The 26036-nt window shown below is 40.6% G+C and overlaps 4 protein-coding genes across 5 annotated transcripts; all 4 read left to right on the top strand.

Annotated features, from left to right (window-relative positions):
* Positions 1–498: 498 nt before the first annotated feature.
* Positions 499–2954, top strand: LOC130973506 (F-box protein CPR1-like). Of its 2 annotated transcripts, none has more exons than XM_057898067.1 (3): positions 499–718; positions 949–2257; positions 2529–2954. In XM_057898067.1, exons 2-3 carry the CDS (start codon positions 1006–1008, stop codon positions 2579–2581), a joined length of 1305 nt encoding a protein of 434 aa, XP_057754050.1. In that variant the 5' UTR covers positions 499–718; positions 949–1005; the 3' UTR covers positions 2582–2954. The 2 variants fall into 2 exon arrangements, with proteins under 2 accessions (XP_057754050.1, XP_057754049.1); XM_057898066.1 differs by having other exon boundaries at positions 2385–2954.
* Positions 2955–4861: 1907 nt separating this feature from the next.
* Positions 4862–7130, top strand: LOC130973482 (F-box protein CPR1-like). Its single transcript, XM_057898035.1, has 3 exons — positions 4862–5104; positions 5336–6641; positions 6884–7130. Exons 2-3 carry the CDS (start codon positions 5393–5395, stop codon positions 6904–6906), a joined length of 1272 nt encoding a protein of 423 aa, XP_057754018.1. The 5' UTR covers positions 4862–5104; positions 5336–5392; the 3' UTR covers positions 6907–7130.
* A 2954-nt stretch (positions 7131–10084) lies between these two features.
* On the top strand, positions 10085–11076 carry LOC130975921 (uncharacterized). The gene is made up of 3 exons (XM_057900637.1): positions 10085–10279; positions 10345–10744; positions 11003–11076. The coding sequence occupies exons 1-3, from the start codon at positions 10085–10087 to the stop codon at positions 11074–11076; spliced, it is 669 nt and encodes a 222-aa protein (XP_057756620.1).
* Positions 11077–23237: 12161 nt separating this feature from the next.
* LOC130976917 (F-box/kelch-repeat protein At3g23880-like) lies at positions 23238–24905 on the top strand. Its single transcript, XM_057901869.1, has 3 exons — positions 23238–23393; positions 23633–24444; positions 24658–24905. The coding sequence occupies exons 1-3, from the start codon at positions 23278–23280 to the stop codon at positions 24693–24695; spliced, it is 966 nt and encodes a 321-aa protein (XP_057757852.1). The 5' UTR covers positions 23238–23277; the 3' UTR covers positions 24696–24905.
* The last annotated feature ends 1131 nt before the right edge of the window (positions 24906–26036 follow it).

Raw genomic sequence — 26036 nt, 5'->3', positions numbered from 1 at the left:
ATTTTTATTTGATTAATTTATTATAGTATAAATATTTTGATATTAATTGCATAGTATTTTGTGAAAGATAAAAGTAGAGAATATTAAATAAATAATTAGAATGTGAGAGTGAAAAATAAATTGAATAAAAAAATTTAATTTAAAGTGATTTGTTATTAAACTAAATAGGAATACTAAATAAATTTAATTTTACTATTTTACACATTTTTCAAAATAAATCTTTAAAAATAGAATTTATATGTTTTATTTTTGTAAAATTCAGAATAATGCGACAAGATATTATTTAAATATTGTCATTTATTCAATTTTTTAACATTAATTTAAAAAAATTAAAACAAACACATATCCAAATACATTTATTATTTTTTAATTTAAAAATAAATATAAAAAAACAGAATAGCCAAATTAAAATTTAAAATTTAAAATTTAAATTTTCTTAACACTAACACATTATAAATAAAACCCTAAATATTTTTTTAAACACAAATTTTAACTAATCACCCCTCTTATATCGTAGCTAAAGAAAACCTTAGCGCCTCCCCTCCTCGCTGCATTTGTCTTCTCCCGCACCACGCACCTCCCCTCGTGACGAGCTCCCCCTCCCCTTGCGAAGAACTTCTCCATCCGCGACGCGCAGCTCCATTGCCGACCTGCAGCTCCCCTGCACGTCTCTTTCATCCTAAGTCTCCTCCACCGTCGCGATCCTTCTTCGTCTAAGGTAATTCTGCTTGCACAACTATGCATGATTGAGTGTTTTGTAAAATAAATATAACGTGGATGTGCTAAACTCTAATTTTTAAGGAATGAGTAGCATTTTTGAATTCAGAAACCTACCTAATAAATTTTTTTTGAAACAAAATGATCCAATACCATATTTTTTATGGACCTATTTAGAAGATAACTTTTTTTTCCCAATAGCCAATCCAAAACTAACCCTTCCCCTTTTAGTTTTAGGTTTTCAAATCAATTTGAAGTCCCGGGAACCGGAGTTGAGTGAATTGGTATATGAATTGCGAAAAGCTCAGCAATCCAAGCATGCATAAGAAGAAGAAGCTGAAGCACACAGTGAACAAAGCAAAAGAGCAATCGATCATGGAGAATAAGAATCAGAATGACAAGAGCAAGAGCATTCACGACATCCTTCCTCTTGACTTGATTCACATAATCCTTCTGCGGGTGCCGATCAGACATCTGGCTCGCCTCAAGTGCGTTTCCAAGCTCTGGTGCTCTCTCATTTCTGATCGTGACTTTGCTGAATTGCATTTTCACCACTCTCCCGCTGCCACCAACGCATGTTTCTTCATGAAAAACGACACTACGGCTTACTTGGTTTACTTAGACGACAATGATGCATCAGAAAAGTTGGTGTGTCCCCCTTTCCAGAAGAAACCACCTTCCAATTTTTCAGTCTTAGGATCCTGCAGAGGCTTTATTCTCTTCCATCGAGACCCACATTTTCTTGTGGTATGGAACCCACTCACTGGATCCAGCAAAAGAATATCCTACTCTCACATTGTTCATCGTAGTAGTAAGCCCCCTGGCCCTAGGATTGGCTACGATGTGTATCTGCATGGATTTGGCTATGATGCATCACAGGATGATTACTTACTTCTTGTAGGTTGGTGCGATTGTGAAGGACAATATCATTTGGATTGCTTTTCCTTGAGAACCAATTCATGGATTAATCATGATGCTGCTGTCCCCAAAAACTTGGGTATTCAACTCTTGGGTTTTCGTTACTGGCATTCTGGTGGGTTGTTCTTTAATGGCGCTGTTCATTGGGCGCCTTGGGATCTTAAAGATTACAGGGATGTTATTATTATCTTTGATCTCATGAAAATGACTTTTTCAACTATATCTGTGCCGGAACAACTGTCATGCTCCTCTCCAAGTCTTACCCTACTCGGAAACTGCCTAGCCTTGTATTCTGGCAATGATGATTGCCGTAACACTGACATATGGGTGATGAAAGAATATAAAGTGCACTCATCTTGGACTCTCTATCAGATTCCTTGCAAGGACTTCCGGCCTCTGTGCTTATCTAGTAATGGGGATATTATTGGAAGAGGTTATACTTCGTATGATAAAACGGGGTACTTCATATATAATGTCCGAGGAAACCTGCTTAAGCATTTTAAAAGTCTGTGTTGTCAGCTTCCCTACCGTGAACGCAATAATGTGTATACAGAGAGTCTCTTGCCACTCCCCAGTGACATTAAGGATAAGGATAACAATAAGAAGATGAAGAAGGAAATCGGTATGTAACCATTCTCCTATGCTTTGCACGAAGCTATTCGTGGTAGTTTTCATTGCATTTTGCGCAAGTTCCAATCAGATGTGACTTTTGTTTCTGGATGCTGAAATTTGAATTTATCAATGCTTAGGAATCATTGATCACGGTCTTGCTTCCTGTAGTCCGGGCTTGTGGTGCAGTTTTGAAGTTTAGATCATTTTCATGTCTAAAACTGTCTTTTAACCGAATAATCGAAAAAAAAACTTTGTCTTTTACCTGAGCTTTTTTTTTGCAGGCCCTCAAGTTCACCATGAATATTTTGAACAACCTGATGTTGCTAAAGGTTAGCATCAAACAAAGAAAGAGAATTAGGAGCCAACATACAAGTGAAGAGCTTGACACATGGGGAAAAAGAAGATTTGAAAAGTGCAAATGAAGTTTAGTTGGTTATGCAAAACTCTAGATGTTTTATTTCTTGGTTGGTTATGTCAAACTTTAAATGCTTTATTTTGCAGATTGCATAATGTACTTTTCTTTTATCATGTCAAAACCTTATGAATCCAATCCTAGAAGTTTTAATTGTAGATTCTTTTGGGGATAATATGTTTCTCCTGCAAACTTGAGATGCTAGGTGTGGAGTCTGGTGAATTTGTCAAATGAATCTCTTGTAAAATTTCTGCTTATCTCTGTTTTATCGAGCAATATACGCTTATTTTATTAATCTTGTATATAATTTAGTTTTAAACTATTGGGAGTAAAATACATGGTGAATAGCTTTTGAGGAGAAGCACAAAGTGGTCAAACAAGGGAAGGGAATTAGTAGTAAATAAAGGAACAACTTGGACACTTGATTGTGTTGTAAATAGAGTGTGGGATTGGCAAGTTGAGCTGGAAAGAAGCTCCTCAAAATTCTTATTCTATTTTGCTTTTGCCTTAAAGTATGATTTTCCTTCCAACTATAATTGGGGAGAACTCAAACATTTGAAAATGCAATTGAGTTTCCTCTTGTTAAATTCAATATCTCTTTTGAATTATATATAATACTAAACTAAGTAAAGTAATATTTCTTTAATTATCTGCTTTAATTTCCTCTCCTATATATGCAGTTTACGTTTTGGATTTGCTTCTTTATGTTTTATCTCTGTATAATATTTTCTTGGTTCGTTATCTTTGACTGATCTATCATTAGATTCCTGTTCTTGTTCTTTCAATACTAATCCCTCTGTTTAAATGATTCTAACTGGCTTATATAAGTAATTGCCTTTTCTTTTATGCATTAATAGTTGGCAGAAACAATGTAATAGGCCGTGCAATTTTTACACATAATGATACACTTTGTTGTGAGATATATAACATGTGAATTCCAACTTGAAAATTGTGAATTTATCGATTTGTCAATTCAGTTTTCTGAGTTATTTTTTATTTGTCAATAGTGAGTTGTATTTGGCTCATTAAGTCCCATTTTATACATGTAAGTACATAAGTATAAGCGTGTAACCGTCTTGAATATAAGTCGAGCAAAAGTGAATTGTTAAATATCATAAGACTAGTCCTGCATTGTTAAATATCTTGTGTATTTAATTATCTTGAATATAGGCTTAACAATTTTTAGAATTATTACAAATTTTATATTGTAAACTATGTTGTGAGCACTAATTTCAGTTTTGTGTCTCTTATTATTTTCTGACTTCTATCTAAGTATCATAATAGAGAAGCCTATTTAATTTGCTTGTTCCTATATTTTTTTCATTTGGCTCTTTAATGACTAAAGATGAAGTAATGAATGTATAAATAAAATTGGTTATGTAAAATTTAAAGATGTTTTATTTTATCAATTACATACACAAATATACACTTTTTTTTTAAATCATGCTATTAACGCAGTTGATTTTAAGTAGTTTTTTAGTAAATCATGGTAAACCCAACTAAAAATAAATTAATGCTTAATTACTTTGTATGTCAAACCACAAAAATTTAAAATGAAGAATGTAACATAGTTACTTAAGGTAATTTTTTGCATACAAATATACCAAAACAAAAGACTTTTAAAAAAACAAAAAGGAGAGAGAAAATAAAACTATGGTTGTTTAGAAATTGATAAAAAAATTGTTTATTCGAATATTTTTATTTGATTAATTTATTATAATATAAATGTTTTGATATTAATTGCATAGTATTTTGTGGAAGATAAAAGTAGAGACTATTGAATAAATAATTAGAATGTGAGAGTGAAAAATAAATTGAATAAAAAAATTTAATTCAAAGTAATTTGTTACTGAACTAAATAGAAATACTAAATAAATTTAATTTTACTATTTTATATATTTTCCAAAATAAATCCTTAAAAGTAGAATTTATATGTTTTATTTTTGTAAATTCAGTGCAGTGCGATTCGATATTTTTTAAATATTATCATTTATTCAATTTTTTTAACATTAATTTAAAAAAATTAAAACAAACACATCCAAATATATTATTATTTTTTTAATTTAAAAACAAATATAAAAAAACAGAATAACCAAATTAAAATTCAAAATTTTAATTTTAAATTTTTTAACACTAACACATTATAAATAAAACCCTAAATATTCTTTTAAACACAGATTTTAACTAATTGATCACCCCTACTCTGTCGTAACTAAAGAAAATCTTTTATCCGTAAAAACTAAAAACCCAGAGCTGCAGCGTTTTCCCTCCTCGCTGCGTTCGTCTTCTCCGGCGCACCTCCCCTCGCGAGGAGGTCCCCCTCCCCCTGCGAAGAATTTCTCCATCCGTGACGGCGACGCGCAGCTCCGTTACCGACCTGCAGCTCCCCCGCTCACCTCTTTCATCCCAAGTCTCCTTCACCATCGCGATCCTTCTTCGTCTAAGGTAATTCTGCTTGCACAACTATGTATAATTGGGTGTTTTGTAAAATAAATATAATGTGATATGCTCAACTCTGATTTTTAAAGAATAAGTAGCATTTTTGAATTCAGAAACCTACCTAATAAAATTTTGTTGAAACAAAAATATCCAATACCATATTTTTTATGGACCTATTTAGAAGATAACTTTTTTTTTTTCCAATAGCCAATCCAAATCTAACCCTTTCCCTTTTAGTTTTAGGTTTTTAAATCAATTTCAAGTCCCGGGGACCGGAGTTGAGTGAATTGGTATATGAATTGCGAAAAGCTCAGCAATTCAAGCATGCATCAGAAGAAGAAGCTGAAGCACACAGGGAACAAAGCAAAAGAGCAATCGAGTATGGAGAAGAAGAATCATAATGACAAGAGTAAGAACATTCACGACATCCTCCCTCTTGACCTGATTCACATAATCCTTCTGCGGGTTCCTATCAGACATCTCGCTCGCCTCAGGTGCGTTTCCAAGCTCTGGTGCTCTCTCATTTCTGATCCTGACTTTGCGGAATTGCATTTTCACCACTCTCCCGCTGCCACCAATGCATGCTTCTTCATGAAAAACGATACTATGGCTGACTTGGTTTACTTAGACGTCAATGATGCATCACAAAAAGAGGTGTGTCCCCCTTTCCAAAAGAAACCACCTTCTAAGTTTTTGGTCGTAGGATCCTGCAGAGGCTTTATTCTCTTCCATCGAGACCCACATTTTCTTGTGGTATGGAACCCACTCACTGGATCCAGCAAAAGAATATCATACTCTCATATTGTTCATCGTAGTAAGCCCCCTGGCCCTAGGATTGCCTACGATTTGTATCTGCATGGATTTGGTTATGATGCATCACAGGATGATTACTTACTTCTTTTAGCTTGGTGCGATTGCGAAGGACAATATCATTTGGATTGCTTTTCCTTGAGAACCAATTCATGGATTAATCTTGATGCTGCTGTCCCCAAACTCATGGGTTTTCGTTACTGGCATTCTGGTGGGTTGTTCTTTAACGGCGTTGTTCATTGGGTGCCTTTCGATTTTGAAGATTACACGGATTACACAGACGCTATTGTTATCTTTGATCTCAAGGAAATGACTTTTTCAACTATATCTGCGCCGGAACAACTGTCATGCTCCTACCCAGGTCTTGCCCTACTCGGAGGCTGCCTAGCCTTGTATTCTCGCTATAATGATTGCCGTAACACTGACATATGGGTGATGAAAGAATATAAAGTGCACTCATCTTGGACTCTCTATCAGATTCCTTGCAAGGACTTCCTGCCTCTGTCCTTATCTAGTAATAGGGATATTATTGGAAGAGGTTATACTTCGAGTGGTAAAACAGGGTACTTCATATACAATGTCAGAGGAGACCTGCTCAAGCATTTTAAAGATCTGTGTTGTCAGCTTCCCAAACGTGAACCCATTATTGTGTATACAGAGAGTCTCTTGCCACTCCCTAGTGACATTAAGGACAAGGATAACAAGGAGAAGATGAAGATGAAGAAGGAAATCCGTATGTAACCATTTTCCGATGCTTTGCACGAAGCTATTCCTGTTAGTTTTCATGGCATTTTGCATCAAGTTCCAATCAAATGTGACTTTTGTTTCTGGATGCTGAAATTAAAATTTATCAATGCTCTGGAATCATTGATCACTGTGTTACTTCCTGTAGTCCGGGGATTGCAGTGCAGTTTTGAAATTTATATTATTTTCATGTCTAAAACTGTCTTTTACCTGAGCTTTTTTTTTTTGCAGGCCATCAAGTTCACCATGAATAATTTGAACAACCTGGTGTTGCTAAAGGTTAGCATCAGACAAAGAAAGAGAATTAGGAGCCAACATACAAGTGAACAACTTGACACATGGGGAAGAAGAACATTTGAAAAGTGCAAATGAAGTTTAGTTGGTTTTGCAAAACTTTAGATGTTTTATTTCTTAGTTGGTTATGTAAAACTTTAGATGCTTTATTTTGCAGATTGCATAATGTACTTTTCTTTTATCATGTCAAAACCTTATGAATCCAATCCTAGAAGTTTTAATTGTAGATTCTTTTGGGGATAATACGTTTCTCCTGCAAACTTGAGATGCTAGGTGTGGAGTCTAGTGAATTTGTCAAATGAAATTTCTCCTCAGCACTCACCCCTTCATTCGTCTTCATCAAGGACCTAAACGAACTATTTCATGACGATACTATGATGAAAGTGACCTTTCTTGATTTCATTAGAATATGGATCAATCTCGTGAATCATGATACAAGGAGGGTGCCTAGCCTTGTATTTCATAAACTACAGTTTTGGTGATAATAGAACTCAGATATGGGTTTTGAAAGAATAAAAAGTGAATTCATCTTGGACTCTACTCTGACATTCCTTAATCTGATGTTCTTGCAAGTATCCAATCATATTCTCAGGAAAACTTAACAACATGGACATCAATCCACTACTCATGAAAAATTTAAGACATCTAACATTAAATTTGATTGGTTTAAAACCATAGATTATTAATTCTTATTGTTATGAAATTTCTTATATTAAACTTACTGCTTAATTAAGGATATATAGTAGAGGTGTTACTGAAACTACTTAAACACGTTTTAAAAGGATAGGTCCTATTCTGCTATTCTTTGCACTACATTATTTCTGATTGGTTTTATTACTTTGTGATCAATGTAAAAGTACTGAGCAAGATGCATTGTGCATCAAGTTGCATTCAGATGTGAGTTTTGACTATTCATGGTGAAACTTGATGTATCAAATGCTAGGGGAATCATTCATAGCTGTCTTGCTTCCTACAATCTAGTATTGTGGTGAGGTATGCTTCGTTATTGTGCTGAGTGCTATACATAAATATACTTTTTCTTATTGATTGTATACTTTCAGTTAAGATGTTGGCTTTGACAACACCTTAAATATTTTTTTGTTGATGTGTATCCTTTGTAATATTATTAGGTACATCACAATGAAATAAGACTTGTAAGATTTATCTTAATGTCATACAAGTAATTAATATGTGACTGATAAAATTTGTTGCTGACCATGAATTGCTACTCATACAAGACAAAATTGAGGACTACTGAACTCTATTTAAGAATTTGCCGCTAGCTAACAGGTTGTTACTTGTACAAGGTAGAATTCGAATCTTCGTCATTTGCTTAAACGGACTAGGGAGCTAACCACCAAACCACTCCAACTTTATTCAAAAGCTAAATGCACGAAAGTGCATGGTTAATGTTTGGACGTTCGGGAGTTTATGAGGCCAAAAACCGGCTATATATGTATGCAATAATTCCATGTTAAATTTAACTTGAATTGAAGCCCATTTCCATTTACCATCATGAACAAGAATGAATTTGGCTTAAAATAGTTAAAATATGATTGTGAATTTTGAAATAATTTGAGAAAAATTTATTGTTTGTAGAGAAATTGATCATCATTGACAACAACTGCCCGCCATTGAGGAAGTCAGAGATTGAATACTATGCTATGTTGGCCAAAGGTTGGAGTTCACCACTACAATGGAAGTAAGTTCTTAATCTTATACCTCCCATTTCCTGCTGTTTCTCTTAAATGTTATGATAGCTTGCATTACAAGTCTCAAATTACTTACTTTGATGTAATATTCATATAGCTTATTAGGTTATTCCAGCTTGGAACATTACTTAGTGCCATATAAAAAAAAGCTGGCCTAGTCTTATACTATACACAAGTCTCAAGTAGAAAGAGCATCACATCAAATTGAATCATAAGATTGAGTGTCCTAACTTACAACCTTACCAATATTTCACCCCTTTGATTTATGTTCTTTTTTATATGGCTGGCTTGTTTAGGTACACTACTCACGCTATGTGTCGAAAATCTGTTACCCCTTCCTAGTAACATTTTATTTGTGTTAATTTTGATCACATGATGATATGATGGATCATCTTCTTTGTGTTCTATGCAGGCCATGAAGTTTTATGACTGTGATGGCTTAATTCAGACAATGGTTTTGTGAATATGTCATTTTCTAACTGATTTTATGTGCCAAGATTAGGCAATCTTGGATTCATTACCTAGTATTTTAAGGTTCCATCTAGCTATAGTGTATAATAACATGTTATAGTTATGAACCAATCTGAGCTTGCATTACTATTATTACTTTTGCTTATGATCCATGCTTCGGCATAAGAACTTAATGCAAAATATGTTAGTCAAATTTACCAGTTTACCTACATTGTTAAGTGGAATGGTGCAACTACTTTAATTTGATTTGAAGAAAAGGAACTTATCGGAGATATTTGTGCTGGGACAAGCGAAGTGTAGCAGTGTATTTTTAATTATATCGATGGTGGCGAAACTATGATATGGTCGTATGGGTGATTAAACAGGGGAGGCTACAACATTATCCACGTTCTTTTTTCTAGTTTGAGTATTAATAAATCTGATAAGAAGATGAGAAAAGATATGTAACAATGTCTCATGTTTTGCAACTACTTCAGAGCTTGCTTGGTTTTCACAATGAGAAATAAAATTATTTTTTAAATGCACTTTCTTTTAGAGCAAAGTTAAAATTTGTTAAATTTATGATTCATGTGGTAAAAATATTTTCTATTTAAAGTTTTAGTATTTTCTATTTATAGGATTTCATGATAAAAGAAAATAAAAATTCTAAAAAATATAATCAAAAATTTCTTTAGTTAAACTCATCTTTATTACTGTTAACACTTAAAAATCTGAAACAAAAAAAGCTAAGCATTTATTTTTATTAACTTTTCTTTGTATTTAAGGGGTGGCAATAATAAGGGCGAATTTTTGTCGTACTTGATTCTGTTCTGTCCTGTAATAACCTGCATAAAATCCGTCTCGTTTTTATAGACGGATAATTAAAAAATTGAACCCTAACCTATTTTGCAGCTATTCGTCCCGCTCTTACAATTATTAAAATCTAACAAATAAAATTAAATTTAAAAATAATATAATGTCATTAATTATTTGGCTTTGGTATGATGGGTCACAAGATGATTATATAGTAGTTGTAGCATATAAGGGTAAAGACGGCGAGAACTATTTTGATCTGTGTTGTTTGAGAAGCAATTCATGGATTAATCTTGATGCTGCACTTCCCAAATCATTGTATTGGGATGATTGGAAACCCATGCTAAGGGGTTGTTCTGTAACAGAGCTATTCATTGGTCTACTTATGAGTACTGCATTGACATTCTTATCTTTGATCTGAAGGAAAGAAGTTTCTCCAAGATATCTGTGCCAATAGAAAGAGACCTATGTAAACCCCGTCTCGTCCTGTTAGGAGGGTGCTTAGCCTTGTATGTGTATGAAGAGAATACAACTGAAATATGGGTGATGAAAGAATATAAAGTGCAGTCGTCTTGGACCCTCTATGAGATTCCGCTTGGATCCTTTAAGCCTATGTGCTTATCTGCTAATGGGGATATTATTGGAAGATGTTATCCTTCAGATGGTGAAATAGAGTTCTATATATACAATGTCAGAGGAGAGCCGCTCAAACATGTTCAATATGTTCTTTATGGTGAGCCTTCCAACCACATGAGGTCCGTTGTGCATGTGGACTGTCTCATGGCAGTCCCTAGCAACATCAAGCAGAAGAAGAGAAAAAAGGGTATGTAAGTGTGCTTTGCACCGTTTTCTTGCTGTTAATTTTGCTTGCATATTATTCATTAAAAACAAATAAGCTTGACGGATTATGCAGTAAGTTACAACCAAATGTGAGTTTTTATCATTGATAGTGAATTTGAAGTCCGTTAACCCATGTCTTGCTTCTTATTGTCACGTCTCCCATTGAAGTTCTTTGAGATTAAAATTATTTCTTTTTTTCATGTCTAATGCGGTGAATTTTACTGGTTGATATTTTTTGCAGGCTCTCAGAATCACAAACAGGTCAAACAAGGGAAGGAAAGTAGGAGTAAATACGGGAACAACTTGGACACTTGATTGTGTTGTAAATATAGTGTGGGATTGGCAAGTTGAGCTGGAATGAAGCTCCTCAAAATTCTTATTCTATTTTGCTTTTGCCTTAAAGTATGATTTCCCTTCCAACTATGATTGGGGAAAACTCAAACATTTAAAAATGCAATTGAGTTTTCTCTTGTTAAATTCAATATCTCTTTTGAATTATATATAATAGTAGACTAAATAAAGTAATATTTCTGAGATTATCTGCTTTATTTTTCCTCTCCTATATATGCAGTTCATATTTTAAATTTGCTTCTTTATGTTTTATCTCTACAATATTTTTTTGGTTGCGTTATTTTTTACTGATCTCTCATTAGATTCCTCCTGTTCTTGTTCTTTCAATACTAATCCCTCTTTTTAAATTATTCTAAATGGCTTACATAAGTAATTGCTTTTTCTTCTATGCATTGATGGTTGGCGGAAACAATGTAATAGGTCGTGCAATTCATACACAGAATATTACACTCGTTGTGAGATATATAACATGTGAATTCCAACTTGAAAATTATGAATTTATCGATTCGTCAATTCAGTTTTTTTAATGATTTTTATTTGCTAAGAGTGAGCTGTATTGGCTCATTAAATTCCATTTTATGCATGCAAGTACATAAATATAAGCATAGAACCGTCTTGAGTATAAGTGGAGTAAAAGTGGATTGTTAAAAAATATCATAAGATTAGTCGTACGTTGTTATTAGAGAAAAAATAAAATCAAATCAAATCTAAACTCAATTTTAAAATATTCGATCCAAGTTGCTTGGCCTTTGAGAATTATAGCATATTGGACAAAAAAAAAACGAGAAATCAACTTGCATTTTGAAATGCCAATAAGACATCACATCTAAAATAATAAAAAAAAAAACACCAATGTATCCAAGACCCAACCTCATAACACCCAAAATAGAACAACTCTCCGGTTAACCCTCACATGTCCCATCAGAACATATCTACCTTTTTTTTTGGATCAAGTGAAAACATATCTACCTTCAATCCTTCACAACTGTAACATCTTGGGCTTGTAAGTCAAAACATGATTTTGGTGGTAAGTCCAATACTATGTACTTAATGTACACTTCTTGGCTTGTCTGCTTCCTTGAAACCACAAAACTGTTCTTGATTAGCTTGAAATCTAGTTTTTTATTGTTGTTATTCTTCCTTCTAAATCACAAAAATGTTCTCGATCAGATTGCTATTTAGACAGTTACTAAGGGATTTTGTTTTATATCCTTACATCAACCTGCTACTTAAACTAATATGTAAAAAAATGTTCAATTTAAAAAATTAAAACAGATAGATCAGACTAGAGCAACAAGCAATATTTCAGAATTTGCTCAATGCAAACTCTAAATCTTTATCAGCTTTACTCTCTGATATGCAAATATCAAGGAGAAGGTCATGAATCCGACAGCTTTTGACCCCTCCATCACTCCTTTTTGCCACCATGACCAACTCATTCAAGTACTCTTCAGCAATATCTTCTACTTCTGGTGCATTTTAATATTCCTGTATTAACCCTTCAGCAACCCATAATTTTATCAATTGTTTCACAGGAATTGCAAAGTCTTCGGGATACATCCCAAAGTATAGAAAACATGGTTTTAATCGATGGGGGCAAGCTGTCATAACTAAGCTTCAAACTAGGAAAGAGATTTAGAAGGGATGCATGATTTCCATTGTGATTGAAATGCTGGGTTGGGAAGGTGAGCACATGAAGAAGAACGAAGAACCTTCCGTTTTTTGGGTTGAGATTTAGCATTGTGATGAACTCCACTAGTTACTAGGAGTCCAATTTGATTATGTCAATTAATCTTGATGTATTATCTTAGATTTGATTTGTAAATGTGGTGGCTTAATTCAGAAAATAGTTTGTGAATATGTCATTTTCTAACTGATTTTATGCGTTAAGATTAAGCAATCTTGGATTCATTACCTAGTATTTAAGGTTCCATCTATCTATGGTAGCGCATAACTTAACATGTTATAGTTATGAACCAATCTGAGCTTGCATTACAATTACTTATGCTTATGATCCATGCAAAGTGTTACTCAAATGAGTTGAATTACCGGTTTACCTCCATTGTTAAGTGGAATGGTGCAACTACTTTAATTTGATTTGAAGAAAAGGAGCTTCTCGGAGATATTTGTGATTGGACAAGTGAAGTTTAGCCATGTATTTTTATAATGATGATGCCGAAACTCAAGATATGGGTCATGAAACAGGGGAGGCTGCAATATTATCCACATTTTTTTTCTAGTTTGACTATTGATGAATCTGATAAGAAGATGAAAAAAAAAATGTAACATTGACTCATATTTTGCAACTAGTTCAGAGCTTGCTTGGTTACCTACTTTCACTTCACAATGAGAAATTAATTTTTTTTAATGCATTCTGTCAAACTAACTTTAAAATTTGGTTAAATTTATGATTTATTCGAGTTCGCATACAATAGGAATTAAAATTGCTATCTTGTATGTTGTAATTACCAATGAGCTTTCTTTTTTTTGGTTGATCACGATATCTTCCAACTCGACAGGTCATCGAATCCCGATACTTATTTAAGTAGATAAATGAACTTTTCACTCGATTAACTCAAATTGGTTACTAATGAGTTTTGATGATAAACTTGTGTTACGGTCCGGCCCAAAGTCAGCACGGGTCGACCCGACCCAAGCAATATCCGACCCGGACACGTACCCTCTACCCGACCCGGACACGCGTCCTGTACGGCTCACACACCACTGCAGGACAGCGTCCCTGGGAACGTGGGCCTGTCCCACGAGGGGCCCATTACTGACATGTATATATAGGGGAAGATTGGCTCTTCCCCCGAGGTACGTCATATCTTTCCAACCCTTCATTCTGCTCGCCTGCACATTACTGACTCAAGCGTCGGAGTGTCTTCGCAGGTGGCCCCCCCATCGTCCATCCACCAATACAAGTGCTCGTCAAGTGCTCGTCAGCTCGGCAAACCCGCAACCAGTGCGACCAAGGCTAGGGCGTCCTCACCTATCCACCCCATCACTTGCACACCCGACCTGTCCAGGATCCGACAACTGAACATTGGCGCCGTCTGTGGGGATATTGCCTAAATGGAAGTCGCGCTAGGTCTCGGCGACCGAGCTCGAGCGGCTGAGGCGAAAAGGGCGGCCTCCGTCGCCTCGCAAAGGGGAGGGCGGAGATCCCCCCAACAACACACGAGAACACGACCCTTCGGGGGAACGGGCGCTGACAGCGCCATAATAATGCAGGAGCTACGCCACAGAGTCCAGAACCTGGAACGACAACTGGCCGACCAGGAGCGGGACGGACGGTTTACCGATCCCAGCTACACCCCGTCTCATGAGGAGGAAGACTCTCACCCAAGCCGCTCGCGGCGTGTATCCGCATCCCGGACGGAAGCGGAGAGCACGCGGGAGGAATCACCCGTAAGAAGAAGACGAAATGACACAATCATCTATTCCCGCGGCAGAACGACCCGCCGAGCGGCAAGAGGTCGCGAAGATGGGGAAGGGACAGGAACAAGACAACCTGTGATAATGGGCGTCACCCCGTTCCACCGATCCATCCTCGAGGTCCGGTTGCCGAAACACTTCGACAAACCAACGGACATGAGGTACGATGGAACTCAGGACCCTTTGGAACACCTCACGGCCTTCGAGGCCAGGATGAACCTAGAGGGAGTAGGGGACGAAGTAAGATGTCGCGCCTTCCCGGTAACATTAGCAGGGCCAGCGATCAGATGGTTTAACAGCCTCCCGCAAGGTTCCATCTACAGTTTTTCAGACATCAGTCGTGCATTCCTGGCCCAATTTACAACGCGGATCGCGAAAGCTAAGCACCCTATCAACCTTCTAGGAGTAACCCAGAGACAAGGAGAACCGACAAGGAAGTACTTAGATCGGTTCAACGACGAATGCTTGGAAATTGACGGCTTAACCGACTCGGTGGCCAGTCTCTGCCTAACAAACGGCCTCCTCAACGAGAACTTCCGAAAACACCTTACCACGAAACCGGTTTGGACGATGCATGAAATCCAAACAGTGGCCAAGGAGTATATAAACGACGAGGAAGTCAGCCGAGTTGTGGCTGCCAATAAGCGGCAGTCCGGTTACAGCCAAGCCCGGCAACCAGTCGACGGAGAGAGAACAAAGGAAAAAGCTAGGGAGGAAGCGTCAAACAGGGCACCTCGACCGTTCCCCCGGGTCGGGAAATTCAATAACTACACCCCACTTACTCTCCCCATTGTGGAGGTCTACCAGCAGATAGCAGAGAAGGGAATTCTTCCGAAACCCCGACCACTCAAGGACCGAACGGGAGGAAATAAGAACCTTTATTGCGATTACCACAAGGGTTATGGCCATCAAACGCAGGACTGTTTTGACCTGAAGGATGCGCTGGAACAAGCGATAAGGGAAGGAAAGCTAGCGGCGTTCTCCCATCTCATCAGGGAGCCGAGGAGACGTTATCGCGATCAGGACGAGGAATGCAAAGCCCGCTCGTCCAAACGGCGACAAGAACCCGAGGACAGAGACCACGGCCTCACTGTGATAAACGTGGTAACGGCAAAAAACGCTGCACCAAAATCACGGTCGGCACACAAGAAAGACGCCAAGGTACTGGCGATCTCATCCCCGCCGGTGCAGAGCTCCAAGAAACCTCCATCCATTTCCTTCGGCCCGGAAGACCAATGGTTTAGCGACGCCCCGGAAAACCCCCCCATGGTCATAACGGCCAGGGTGGGAACCGGCCTCGTCAAACGAATCCTTGTCGACACCGGAGCTGATTCAAATATCATGTTCCGCAACGTGTTCGACGCACTCGGCCTGAAAGATGCCGACCTGACGACTCACCAGCACGGGGTTATCGGGTTAGGCGACCACTTCATCAAACCAGACGGAGTTATTTCCCTACCAATCTCGGTGGGGCAGATCCGAGGCCGAAGGTCGGCAATGGCCGAGTTCGTAATTCTGCGAGATTCCACAGCCTACAACATCATCTTGGGAAGAAAAACAATCAATGATTTTGAGGCCATAATCAACACCAAGCTGCTAGTGATGAAGTTCGTTACCGATGAGGGATCCGTAGGGACCATAAGGGGAGACCTCGAGACGGCGGTCGCTTGCGACAACGCCAGTCTCTCCCTTAGAAAGAAGTCCAAAGAAGCATCCGGCGTGTTCCTAGCCGACCTTGATGCTCGAGTAGACGACAAGCCGAGGCCGGAACCGGAAGGGGATCTGGAGAAGTTTAGGATTGGTGACGAAGTGGAGAAATTCACATTTGTTAACAAGAACCTCCCACATGAGTTGAAAGAGCCGTTAATCGAAATGATAAGAGCCAATAGTGACTTGTTCGCCTGGACTCCAGCCGACATGCCGGGCATAGATCCAAAAATCATCTCACACCATCTGGCCGTCAAGCCGGAAGCACGCCCAGTGGCTCAACGGAGGAGAAAGATGTCGGCGGAAAGAGCAGAGGAGGTAGCCAAGCAAACGGCTGGCCTCCTAGAAGCAGGCTTCATACGGGAAGTAGACTACTCGACGTGGCTCTCAAATGTGGTACTGGTGAAAAAACATAATGGCAGATGGAGAATGTGCGTGGACTACTCTGACCTTAACAAAGCATGCCCCAAAGATTGCTTCCCCCTCCCCAACATAGATGCACTCGTCGACGCCGCGGCAGGATACCGGTATTTGAGTTTCATGGACGCCTACTCCGGCTACAATCAGATACCGATGCACCGACCAGACGAAGACAAGACGGCGTTCATAACGCCAGGAGGAACCTTCTGCTACAAGGTAATGCCTTTCGGCTTGAAAAACGCGGGGGCGACATATCAAAGGCTGATGAACAGAATATTCCACGACCTCATAGGGAAAACGGTTGAAGTCTATGTGGACGATATCCTGGCAAAAACAACACGACCTGACGACCTCCTAAATGACCTGGCAAGTGTATTTGCGTCCCTGCGCCAACACGGTATGAGGCTAAACCCCCTCAAGTGCGCCTTCGCCATGGAGGCCGGCAAGTTCCTATGATTTATGATAACTCAGAGAGGGGTAGAAGCTAACCCGGAGAAATGTCAGGCAATACTTCAGATGAAGAGCCCGGGCTGTATCAAGGACGTCCAGAGGTTGGCAGGGCGATTGACATCACTTTCCCGGTTTCTCGGAGCCTCGGCGGCCAAGGCCCTGCCATTTTTCAACCTCATGAAGAAAGGGATGGCGTTTGAGTGGACGCCCGCGTGCGAAGAGGCCTTTCAACACTTCAAGGAAATCCTGGCGGCACCTCCCGTTCTCGGGAAGCCAAGGGATGGGGAACCACTATACCTATACCTCGCTATAACAAGCGAAGCCCTGGCCGCAGTGCTGATACGGGAGGACGGGAAGGCCCAACAACCAGTCTACTTCATAAGCAGGGCCCTACAAGGAGCAGAATTAAGATATAGCAAGTTGGAAAAGCTAGCCTTGGCACTCTTAACTTCCTCAAGAAGGCTAAAACAGTACTTCCAGAGTCACCAAGTTGTCGTCAGAACGGACCAAGGGATCCGGCAAGTTCTCCAGAAACCCGACCTGGCGGGAAGAATGATGACTTGGTCCATCGAACTCTCTCAATATGACATACGGTACGAGCCCCGGCAAGCCATCAAGGCGCAAGCCATGGCGGATTTTTTGGTTGAAGTAACAGGAGACCCAGGTGAAGACATGGGTACACGGTGGAAGCTCCATGTGGACGGAGCCTCCAACCAGACCTGTGGAGGTGCCGGGATCATCCTGGAAAACCCGATTGGGGTAGTATACGAACAGTCGGTTAGATTCGAGTTTCCCATCTCGAACAACCAAGCAGAATACGAAGCCCTCATAGGAGGCTTGGCCCTGGCGGCAGAGGTCGGCGCAAGAAGACTGGAAGTATGCAGCGATTCCCAAGTCGTCACTTCCCAAGTAAACGGCAGCTACCAAGCCAAGGACCCCCTGTTACAGAAGTACTTTGAGAAGGTTAAAAGCTTGAGCCAAAAGTTCGATGAGGTCACGGTCCAACACGTACCCAGAGAGAGGAACACACGAGCAGACCTTCTATCGAAATTGGCCAGCTCAAAGCCAGGGGAGGGGAACCGGTCTCTCATCCAAGGCATGACAAGAGAACCAGCAATTGCACTACACATGACAACCCTAAGCTCTTCATGGCTAGACCCCATCACCAACTTCCTAGAACACGGCCAAGTCCCTGGTGATGAAAAGGATGCGGCGAAATTAAGAAGAGAGGCGGCCAAATACGCCGTCATCCAAGGGCAGCTGTTCAGGAAAGGGCTCAGCCAACCTCTACTAAAGTGCCTGCACCCCGACCAGACGGACTACGTCCTCAGAGAAGTCCACGAGGGCTGCTGTGGGCATCACATCGGAGGCAAAGCCCTAGCAAGGAAACTAATCCGAGCCGGATACTACTGGCCGTCAATGATGGCAGATTCCAAAGAGTTTGTGAAAAAATGCGTAAAGTGCCAACAGAACGCCAACTTTGCCAGAGCGCCGGCCTCCGAGTTAAGCTTGCTGACGACCTCCCGGCCATTCGCTCAGTGGGGAATCGACCTCTTAGGGCCCTTCCCGGTTGGCCCTGGGCAGGTCAAATATCTCATAGTGGCAATTGATTACTATACCAAATGGATAGAAGCCGAACCACTGGCTAGCATATCCTCGGCCAATTGCAGAAAATTCATGTGGAGGCAGGTGATAACACGATTCGGGATACCTGAAGTCGTCATCTCGGACAACGGCACACAGTTTACCGACAAGAAGTTCACGGAATTTCTCAGCGGCCTCGGTGTAAGACAAAGGTTCTCTTCAGTAGAACACCCCCAGACGAACGGACAAGTAGAGTCCGCCAACAGGGTTATCCTTTCAGGGCTAAAAAAGAGGTTGGACAACAAAAAGGGTGCTTGGGCCGATGAACTAGCAGCGGTTCTCTGGTCCTACCGAACGACCGAACAGTCATCTACTAAAGAAACTCCTTTCCGGCTGACATACGGTGTGGACGCGGTAATACCTGTGGAGATCGGGGAACCAAGCCCGCGGTTGCTCCTAAAGGGAGTGGAAGAAACCATAGAAAAGGACCTGATAGATGAAGCCAGGGAAATGGCCCATTTGACAGAAACGGCGCTAAAACAAAGAGTGGCTCTGCGCTACAACACCAAAGTACTCAAGAGGGAATTCGAGCCAAACGATCTCGTCTTGAGACGAAATGATGTCGGCCTGCCGACCCCTGGAGAAGGCAAGCTAGCGGCCAACTGGGAAGGCCCATATAGAATCAAGAAAGCAATAGGAAAAGGAGCATTCAAGCTAGAAAGACTTGACGGCAAGGAAATCCCGAGAACATGGAATGCGGACAACCTAAGAAGATTCTACTCCTAAGGGAAGAACCGACAAACCGACCAGGCTAGCTAAGTAGTTAATTCGCAAATTTAACTTTTAAACTTCTCATAGCGACTTACAAGTCCTTTATACAACTACCGAATAAGATATACTTGTGCAAATTTTCTCTCCTATTTTGTCACTTAATTTTCCAGATGAACCACCACGTCCAACGACGGCGTGCGTCCCCGGGACTGATCACCCCGGGAACCCGTCAATCACAATCATATCGACAACGCAAAAGGCCATGGGCCGTTGATATAAGCGAAGACGATAAACCAAAAAACGGTTAAAAGAAACGGAAACACAACCAAACGAAGGAGGAGAAATTCACCACGACAACACGAGCAAACGATAAAACGGTCGTTAAGAAGCCAAGATAAAACGGCTAAACGCCAAAAACGTTAAATTGTTCGCAAGCCAAAATCGGCTAAAACTAAAATAGTTTACAAGTCATAACAAAGCGGCTGCACAAAAAACTGTAAACAAAAAATTCACTTCTTGGGGACATCGACAACCTTGCCGTCCAGAATAATCTTGCGGACACCAATCGCCGACGTGTCGAACTCAGGAGCAACAATTTTAATTTGAGCTTTGAGGGCTTCCTCAGTGCCCAAGATCGCAGCCTTCCCCTGCTTAACGACATCTTTGTACTTCGCCTTCCATGTTGCCAGCTCGGCCTCCACGGCCTGCTTCTCTTTCTCAACTTCGGCCACACGTTTTTGCGCCTCACCAACCTGCTTCTCCAAGGCCATTTCACGCTCGACCAAACGCTCAACCGTCGCGTCCGACTCTTTCTGTTTCTTCTCAGCAGTTGTTGCCTTCTGCTCGGCGGCGGTAGCTTTCTGCTCGGCAGCGGTGGCCTTCTTCTCGGCAGCATCCAGTTTTTCCGAAGATTGAGTCAATTGTTCCCGAAGAGTTTCAACTTCACTTTTTAGTCCATTGTTTGCTTTCCCAGCAGATTCCAATCTTCTGCGGAGGGACTCCATCCCGGATAGCTCAAACTCGGCTTTCCGGGCTATCACGGCACCACGCAGAAGGGTACGGTACATCCATCTCGCCTGCCCGGCAAGGGAAGACTCATGGAAGTACTCCTCGGTACCGGGAATCAGCTGGGAGTCTATGAAGTCGCTCGCGTCAAAATTTCTCTCCATAACAATAAGTGCTCCCTCAGGACTAGACGACGCCGTGGAGACCTTTTTCCTCTTTCTCTTCAGGCTGGGGACCTCAACCACCCCCTCCTCATCATCCGGATCGGGCACCGAACCCCCAGTCCCGGTCGCCTCACGGATAGGGGAAGCATGGATCGCCTTTTCACCTTCGGTTGCGGCGCCTTGAGCCGATGTGCCGATCCCCTCGGTTGCGGCCCTCTGCTCGGGAGCATCCCGGCCCTCCGGGGGAGCATCAGGCCCTTCGGGGGCGGCCTGCTCATCACCTTCCTCATCATCACCACCAAGAAAGGTTTGAAACAAGTCGGGAAGACCTGTCACCGACGCAGACATATCCACTGCAGAAAAGCAAAAAAGGTCGGTTAGTCGCCACACAAATATAAAGAAAAAAGACAAAGGGCAAAGTGAAAAGCTCCTCACAAATGTAATTACGGCCGGACTCCCGGTCACCCATGAGGAGATGGGGATTTACCGGGTTCTTCCCAAAAACTGCGTTTAGCACCTCGGCAATCTGCTTATCTACTGCCGACATGCTTTTATAATTTACCTTAATAAAACTATTGGCCCCTGCCCCGAAGCTCCAATAAGTCGGGATGAGCCGCACCCCCTCCAATGACAACCAAAAGGGGTGACGACCTTTGGCCGGGCGGACCTTAAAATACTTGTCCTTAAACCCATGGTAAGAATCTTCGAACAAACCAAAAATCTTCCGACCCTGGGCAACCCGGAAGGACATGAACCCTTTTCTATGTTTCCCCTCCTTGGAGGGGTTTGTGAGGGTGAAGAAAAAGAGAAAAACATCCACAGACACCGGCAGTTCGAGATATTCACAGACCATCTCGAAACAGCGGATCGAAGCCCAACTGTTCGGATGCAACTGCGACGGTGACACGGAAATTCGGTTTAAGAGCGCCATTTGAAAGGCTGAAAACGGAATGCGAACTCCGACTTGAGTGAACATGGCTTTGTAGAACCAAATCCAGTCGGCGACCTGACGGGGTTGGAAGTTAAGTTCATACAATCGCTCGTGAGGAGCCGGGACGAAAACGTCGTAATTGGCCTCCTCGTCGGTCCCACCGCACAAATACCCGGCTTGTCGGAACTCGGTGAGCTCCTCCTCGCCCATTTGATTGGGTGAATCCCTTACATCAGAGACGACCCAAGCATATTGGTCGTACGCCGCAGGGTTAACGGATGCCCGGGAGACCGTGCGAGCCATACCTACATGGGGGTACCATCCAGTTAGTCTAAGAGATCGGTTGCTCAGGCCGAACACAAAACACCACCCCCCACGACTTCCCGACTAAGGCCAAACAAGACTAAATGGCTAAAAGAACGAGAAAAAAGCCTACCCTAGAATGGTACTTTCCCCCCTAACACGTCTACTCGCAACTAAAAGGCTACGCAGTAACATCAAAAGAACCAGGCAACAAGCATACCAAAAATAATGCATAAAAAGAGGAATGGTTCGAAAGTTACCTAAGATGATGAAAAGAGGATGATTGCGAGTCTGGGAAAATGCAAGAAACACGAACGGAGGCACCACAGCAACGCCTTGGAATCTTGTAGCAGGAAGGAAGAAAGAAAAAATAGGGAGTGTGGGAAAAGTGTGGAAATATCAAAATCGATTGTTTAAAAACTGCTCCCAAAGCGCGAAACGCCTGGGGGCAGAATGGTCTTTTCAAACGGGGTTTTTCACCCCATTATGAGCATTCAATGCTCGGCGCAAGAAACGAAGCGATGAAACGGTTGCTTAAGCAACCAAGAGACGCGCGTTGGGGGCACACCTTCCCCACGAGCGGCCGGCCAGACGAGATGCGACACGACACGCCATTGGTAGCTTCCACGACTACCATTGGCGCGTGGGGGCACTGTTACGGTCCGGCCCAAAGTCAGCACGGGTCGACCCGACCCAAGCAATATCCGACCCGGACACGTACCCTCTACCCGACCCGGACACGCGTCCTGTACGGCTCACACACCACTGCAGGACAGCGTCCCTGGGAACGTGGGCCTGTCCCACGAGGGGCCCATTACTGACATGTATATATAGGGGAAGATTGGCTCTTCCCCCGAGGTACGTCATATCTTTCCAACCCTTCATTCTGCTCGCCTGCACATTACTGACTCAAGCGTCGGAGTGTCTTCGCAGGTGGCCCCCCCATCGTCCATCCACCAATACAAGTGCTCGTCAAGTGCTCGTCAGCTCGGCAAACCCGCAACCAGTGCGACCAAGGCTAGGGCGTCCTCACCTATCCACCCCATCACTTGCACACCCGACCTGTCCAGGATCCGACAACTGAACAACTTGAATTTAGCAAATGTTTATTATGAAATCACATTAATCTTTGGATTAAGATTTGTTGTTCATTGGTTGAAATCTTTGACCAAAATCAACGGTGACTCAATAAAAAAAGAAAAAACTTATGGTTGCTGTAAAATTGAATTGCTTCCCCATTTTTCTAAAATAACTATTTCCAAAGTTGCATTATTTCTAGGAACTGAAGAGAAAAAAAAAATAACGGGAAAATTCTCGTCTTTTTAAACGGATTGATGGAATGGGCATATGAATCTTCTTCGTCGCAAAAACCCAAACATTGGACCAATAGCAATGAAGCAGTCGAGCATGGAGAAGAAGAAGCTCAAGAGCTTCAACGATCTCCTTCCTCTGGAGCTGATACGAGCAATCTTACTGAGGGTTCCCGTCAAACACCTTGCGTGCGTCAGGTGCGTTTCCAAGTTATGGAATACTCTCATTTCCGATCCCAATTTCGCAAAATCCCACCTTGACCTCTCTCTCTCGCACCCTCTCATACCTGCCTCTTCCTCCAAGACAATTCTCACGCTTACTCAGTTGACCTTGACGCACTGCTTCAAGATGATAATGATGGCGTTGATGAAATAGCCCTCTCTCTCCCTTTCATGAAGAAGCCACCTTCTGATTTCCATCTTCTTGGTTCCTGCAGAGGGTTCGTACTCTTACACCGCCAACCACAGTTTCTTATCTTATGGAATCCACTCACTGATTCCAGCAAAAGAATCTCGTACTCTCATATTGTTAATGCCGTAACAAACTGTAGTGTTTTTGATCGTCTTGTTAAGGTCTTCTGCTTTCTCCATGATGCGCTTCTATGTGGCTTTGGTTATGATGCGTCACAAGATGATTATATAGTAGTTGCAGCATACAAGGGTAAAGACGGCAAAAACCATTTTGATCTGTGTTATTTGAGAAGCAATTCATGGATTAATCTTGATGCTGCACTTCCCAAATCATTGGACTGGGATTATTGGAAGCCTAAGGGGTTGTTCTGTAACGGGGCTATTCATTGGTCTCCTTATGAGTACTGTGATGACATTCTTTTCTTTGATCTGAAGGAAAGAAGTTTTTCCAAGATATCTGTGCCTGTGCCAATAGGAAGAGACCTATTTAAACCCCGTCTCGTCTTGCTAGGAGGGTGTTTAGCCTTGTATGGGCGCGAAGAGTATACAAGTGAGACATGGGTGATGAAAGAATATAAAGTGGAGTCGTCTTGGACTGTCTATGAGATTCCTCTTAGATTCTTTAAGCCTCTGTGCTTATCTGCTAATGGGGATATTATTGGAAGAGGTTATCCTTCATATGGTGAAGTAAGGTTCTATATATATAATGTCAGAGGAGAGCTGCTCAAACATGTTCAATATCTTTATGGTGAGCCTTCCAACCACATAACGTCCGTTGTGCATGTGGACTGTCTCATGGCAATCCCTAGCAACATCAAGCAGAAGAAAAGAAAAAAGGGTATGTTAATTTTGCTTGCATATTATTCATTAAAAACAAATAAGCTGTATGGATTATGCAGTAAGTTGCAACCAAATGTGAGTTTTCATCATTGATAGTGAATTTGAAGTCCATTAACCCATGTCTTGGGATTAGGATTATTTCTTTGGGATTAGGATTATTTCTTTTTTGATGTCTAATGCGGTGAATTTTACTGGTTGATCTTTTCTGCAGGCTGTCAGAATCACAAAGAGGTCAAACAAGGGAAGTGAATTAGGAGCTAACGTGGGAACAACTTGGACACTTGATTCTGTTGTAAATGAAGTGTAGGATTTGCAAGTTGAGCTGGAAAGAAGCTTCTAAGAACTCTCATTCTATTTTTCTTTTGCTTTAAAGTATGATTTCCTTCCAACTATGTTTGGGGAAAACTCGAACATTTGAAAATGCAATTGAGTTTACTCTTGTTAAATTCAATATGTCTTTTAATTATATATAATAGTAAAATAATATTTCTTAGATTATATGCTTTATTTTTTCTCTCCTATGTATGCAGTTGAAGTTTTACATTTGCTTCTTTATGTTTTATCACCGTACAATATTTTCTTTGTTGCATTATCTATGACTGATCTATCATTAGATTTGGTTCTTTCAATACTAATTCCTCTGTTAAAATAATTCTAAAAAGCTTATATTGCTAATTGCCTTTTCTTCTATGCGTTGGTGGTCGGTAGAAACAGTGTAATAGGTCGTGCAATGTATACACAGAATATCACACTCTACTATGAGATTTAACATGTGAATTCCACCTTGAGATTTATCAATTTGCTCATTAAGTTCCATTTTCTGCATGTAAGTACATGAATATAAGCATATAATCATCTTGATTACAAGTCAAGTAAAAGTGGATTGTTAAAAATCAATTCTCAGCAAATGGTAGAGTAAATGCTATAGCCTAGAGTGCGCTTAGCTTGTTGAGAAAAGATTGCATTTTTACCTTCACTTTTCTTTTCTTTTTTAAATTTGATAGTTTAGTAAAGCTTTTTACTCTGAAACTACGAAGCTATACAAGCTTAAAAGAGGGAACTATTAACGAAATCTCAAAACAAAATGCAACTCACCATTATCATGCCACTCACCAATAGAGCACACATATAAGAGAAACCTCGTTAAAAAACCTCTAAGAAACAAACAGAGGAAAAAGAGTATTCCTTTTATATGAACTAAGGTGATAAAAAAATAGTAAATACTACAATGAAGATTTTATAATTGTCTTTATGTTAATATACTTCTTTTTTACCATTAAACCATGAATGACAGGATTTGATTTTAATATGTTATAAAAGTGTTATTTTTATTTAAAATATGGCTAAACAAACAAATTACACTTTTAATACAAGTATCTTTATAAAAAGATATTTTTAACATCTTCATCTGAATAAGTGTCTTAAAAATTACATAACACATCAAACCAAACAAACTCCATTATATCCAAGATCCAACCTCACAACATCCAAAATAGAACAGCTCTCCCGTTTACTCCTCGCATATCCCATCTAAGAATATCTCTCTTCAATCCTTCACATCCGTAACATCTTGGGCTTGTATGCGACAAC

This window comes from Arachis stenosperma, chromosome 4, assembly GCF_014773155.1.
Source record: "Arachis stenosperma cultivar V10309 chromosome 4, arast.V10309.gnm1.PFL2, whole genome shotgun sequence".
NCBI lineage: Eukaryota > Viridiplantae > Streptophyta > Magnoliopsida > Fabales > Fabaceae > Arachis > Arachis stenosperma.
This window is presented reverse-complemented; position numbering and strand designations above follow the sequence as displayed.

Coding starts and splice junctions, on each gene's coding strand:
- LOC130973482 (XM_057898035.1), top strand. CDS start 5,393: ATGAATTGCGAAAAGCTCAGCAATTCAAGCATGCATCAGAAGAAGAAG. Junction 6,642..6,883: donor GAAGATGAAGAAGGAAATCC/GTATGTAACCAT, acceptor TTTTTTTTGCAG/GCCATCAAGTTCACCATGAA.
- LOC130975921 (XM_057900637.1), top strand. CDS start 10,085: ATGTCATTAATTATTTGGCTTTGGTATGATGGGTCACAAGATGATTAT. Junction 10,280..10,344: donor CCATGCTAAGGGGTTGTTCT/GTAACAGAGCTA, acceptor TTTGATCTGAAG/GAAAGAAGTTTCTCCAAGAT. Junction 10,745..11,002: donor GCAGAAGAAGAGAAAAAAGG/GTATGTAAGTGT, acceptor TATTTTTTGCAG/GCTCTCAGAATCACAAACAG.
- LOC130976917 (XM_057901869.1), top strand. CDS start 23,278: ATGAAGCAGTCGAGCATGGAGAAGAAGAAGCTCAAGAGCTTCAACGAT. Junction 23,394..23,632: donor AAACACCTTGCGTGCGTCAG/GTGCGTTTCCAA, acceptor TGGTTCCTGCAG/AGGGTTCGTACTCTTACACC. Junction 24,445..24,657: donor GCAGAAGAAAAGAAAAAAGG/GTATGTTAATTT, acceptor TCTTTTCTGCAG/GCTGTCAGAATCACAAAGAG.
- LOC130973506 (XM_057898066.1), top strand. CDS start 1,006: ATGAATTGCGAAAAGCTCAGCAATCCAAGCATGCATAAGAAGAAGAAG. Junction 2,258..2,384: donor GAAGATGAAGAAGGAAATCG/GTATGTAACCAT, acceptor ATCAATGCTTAG/GAATCATTGATCACGGTCTT.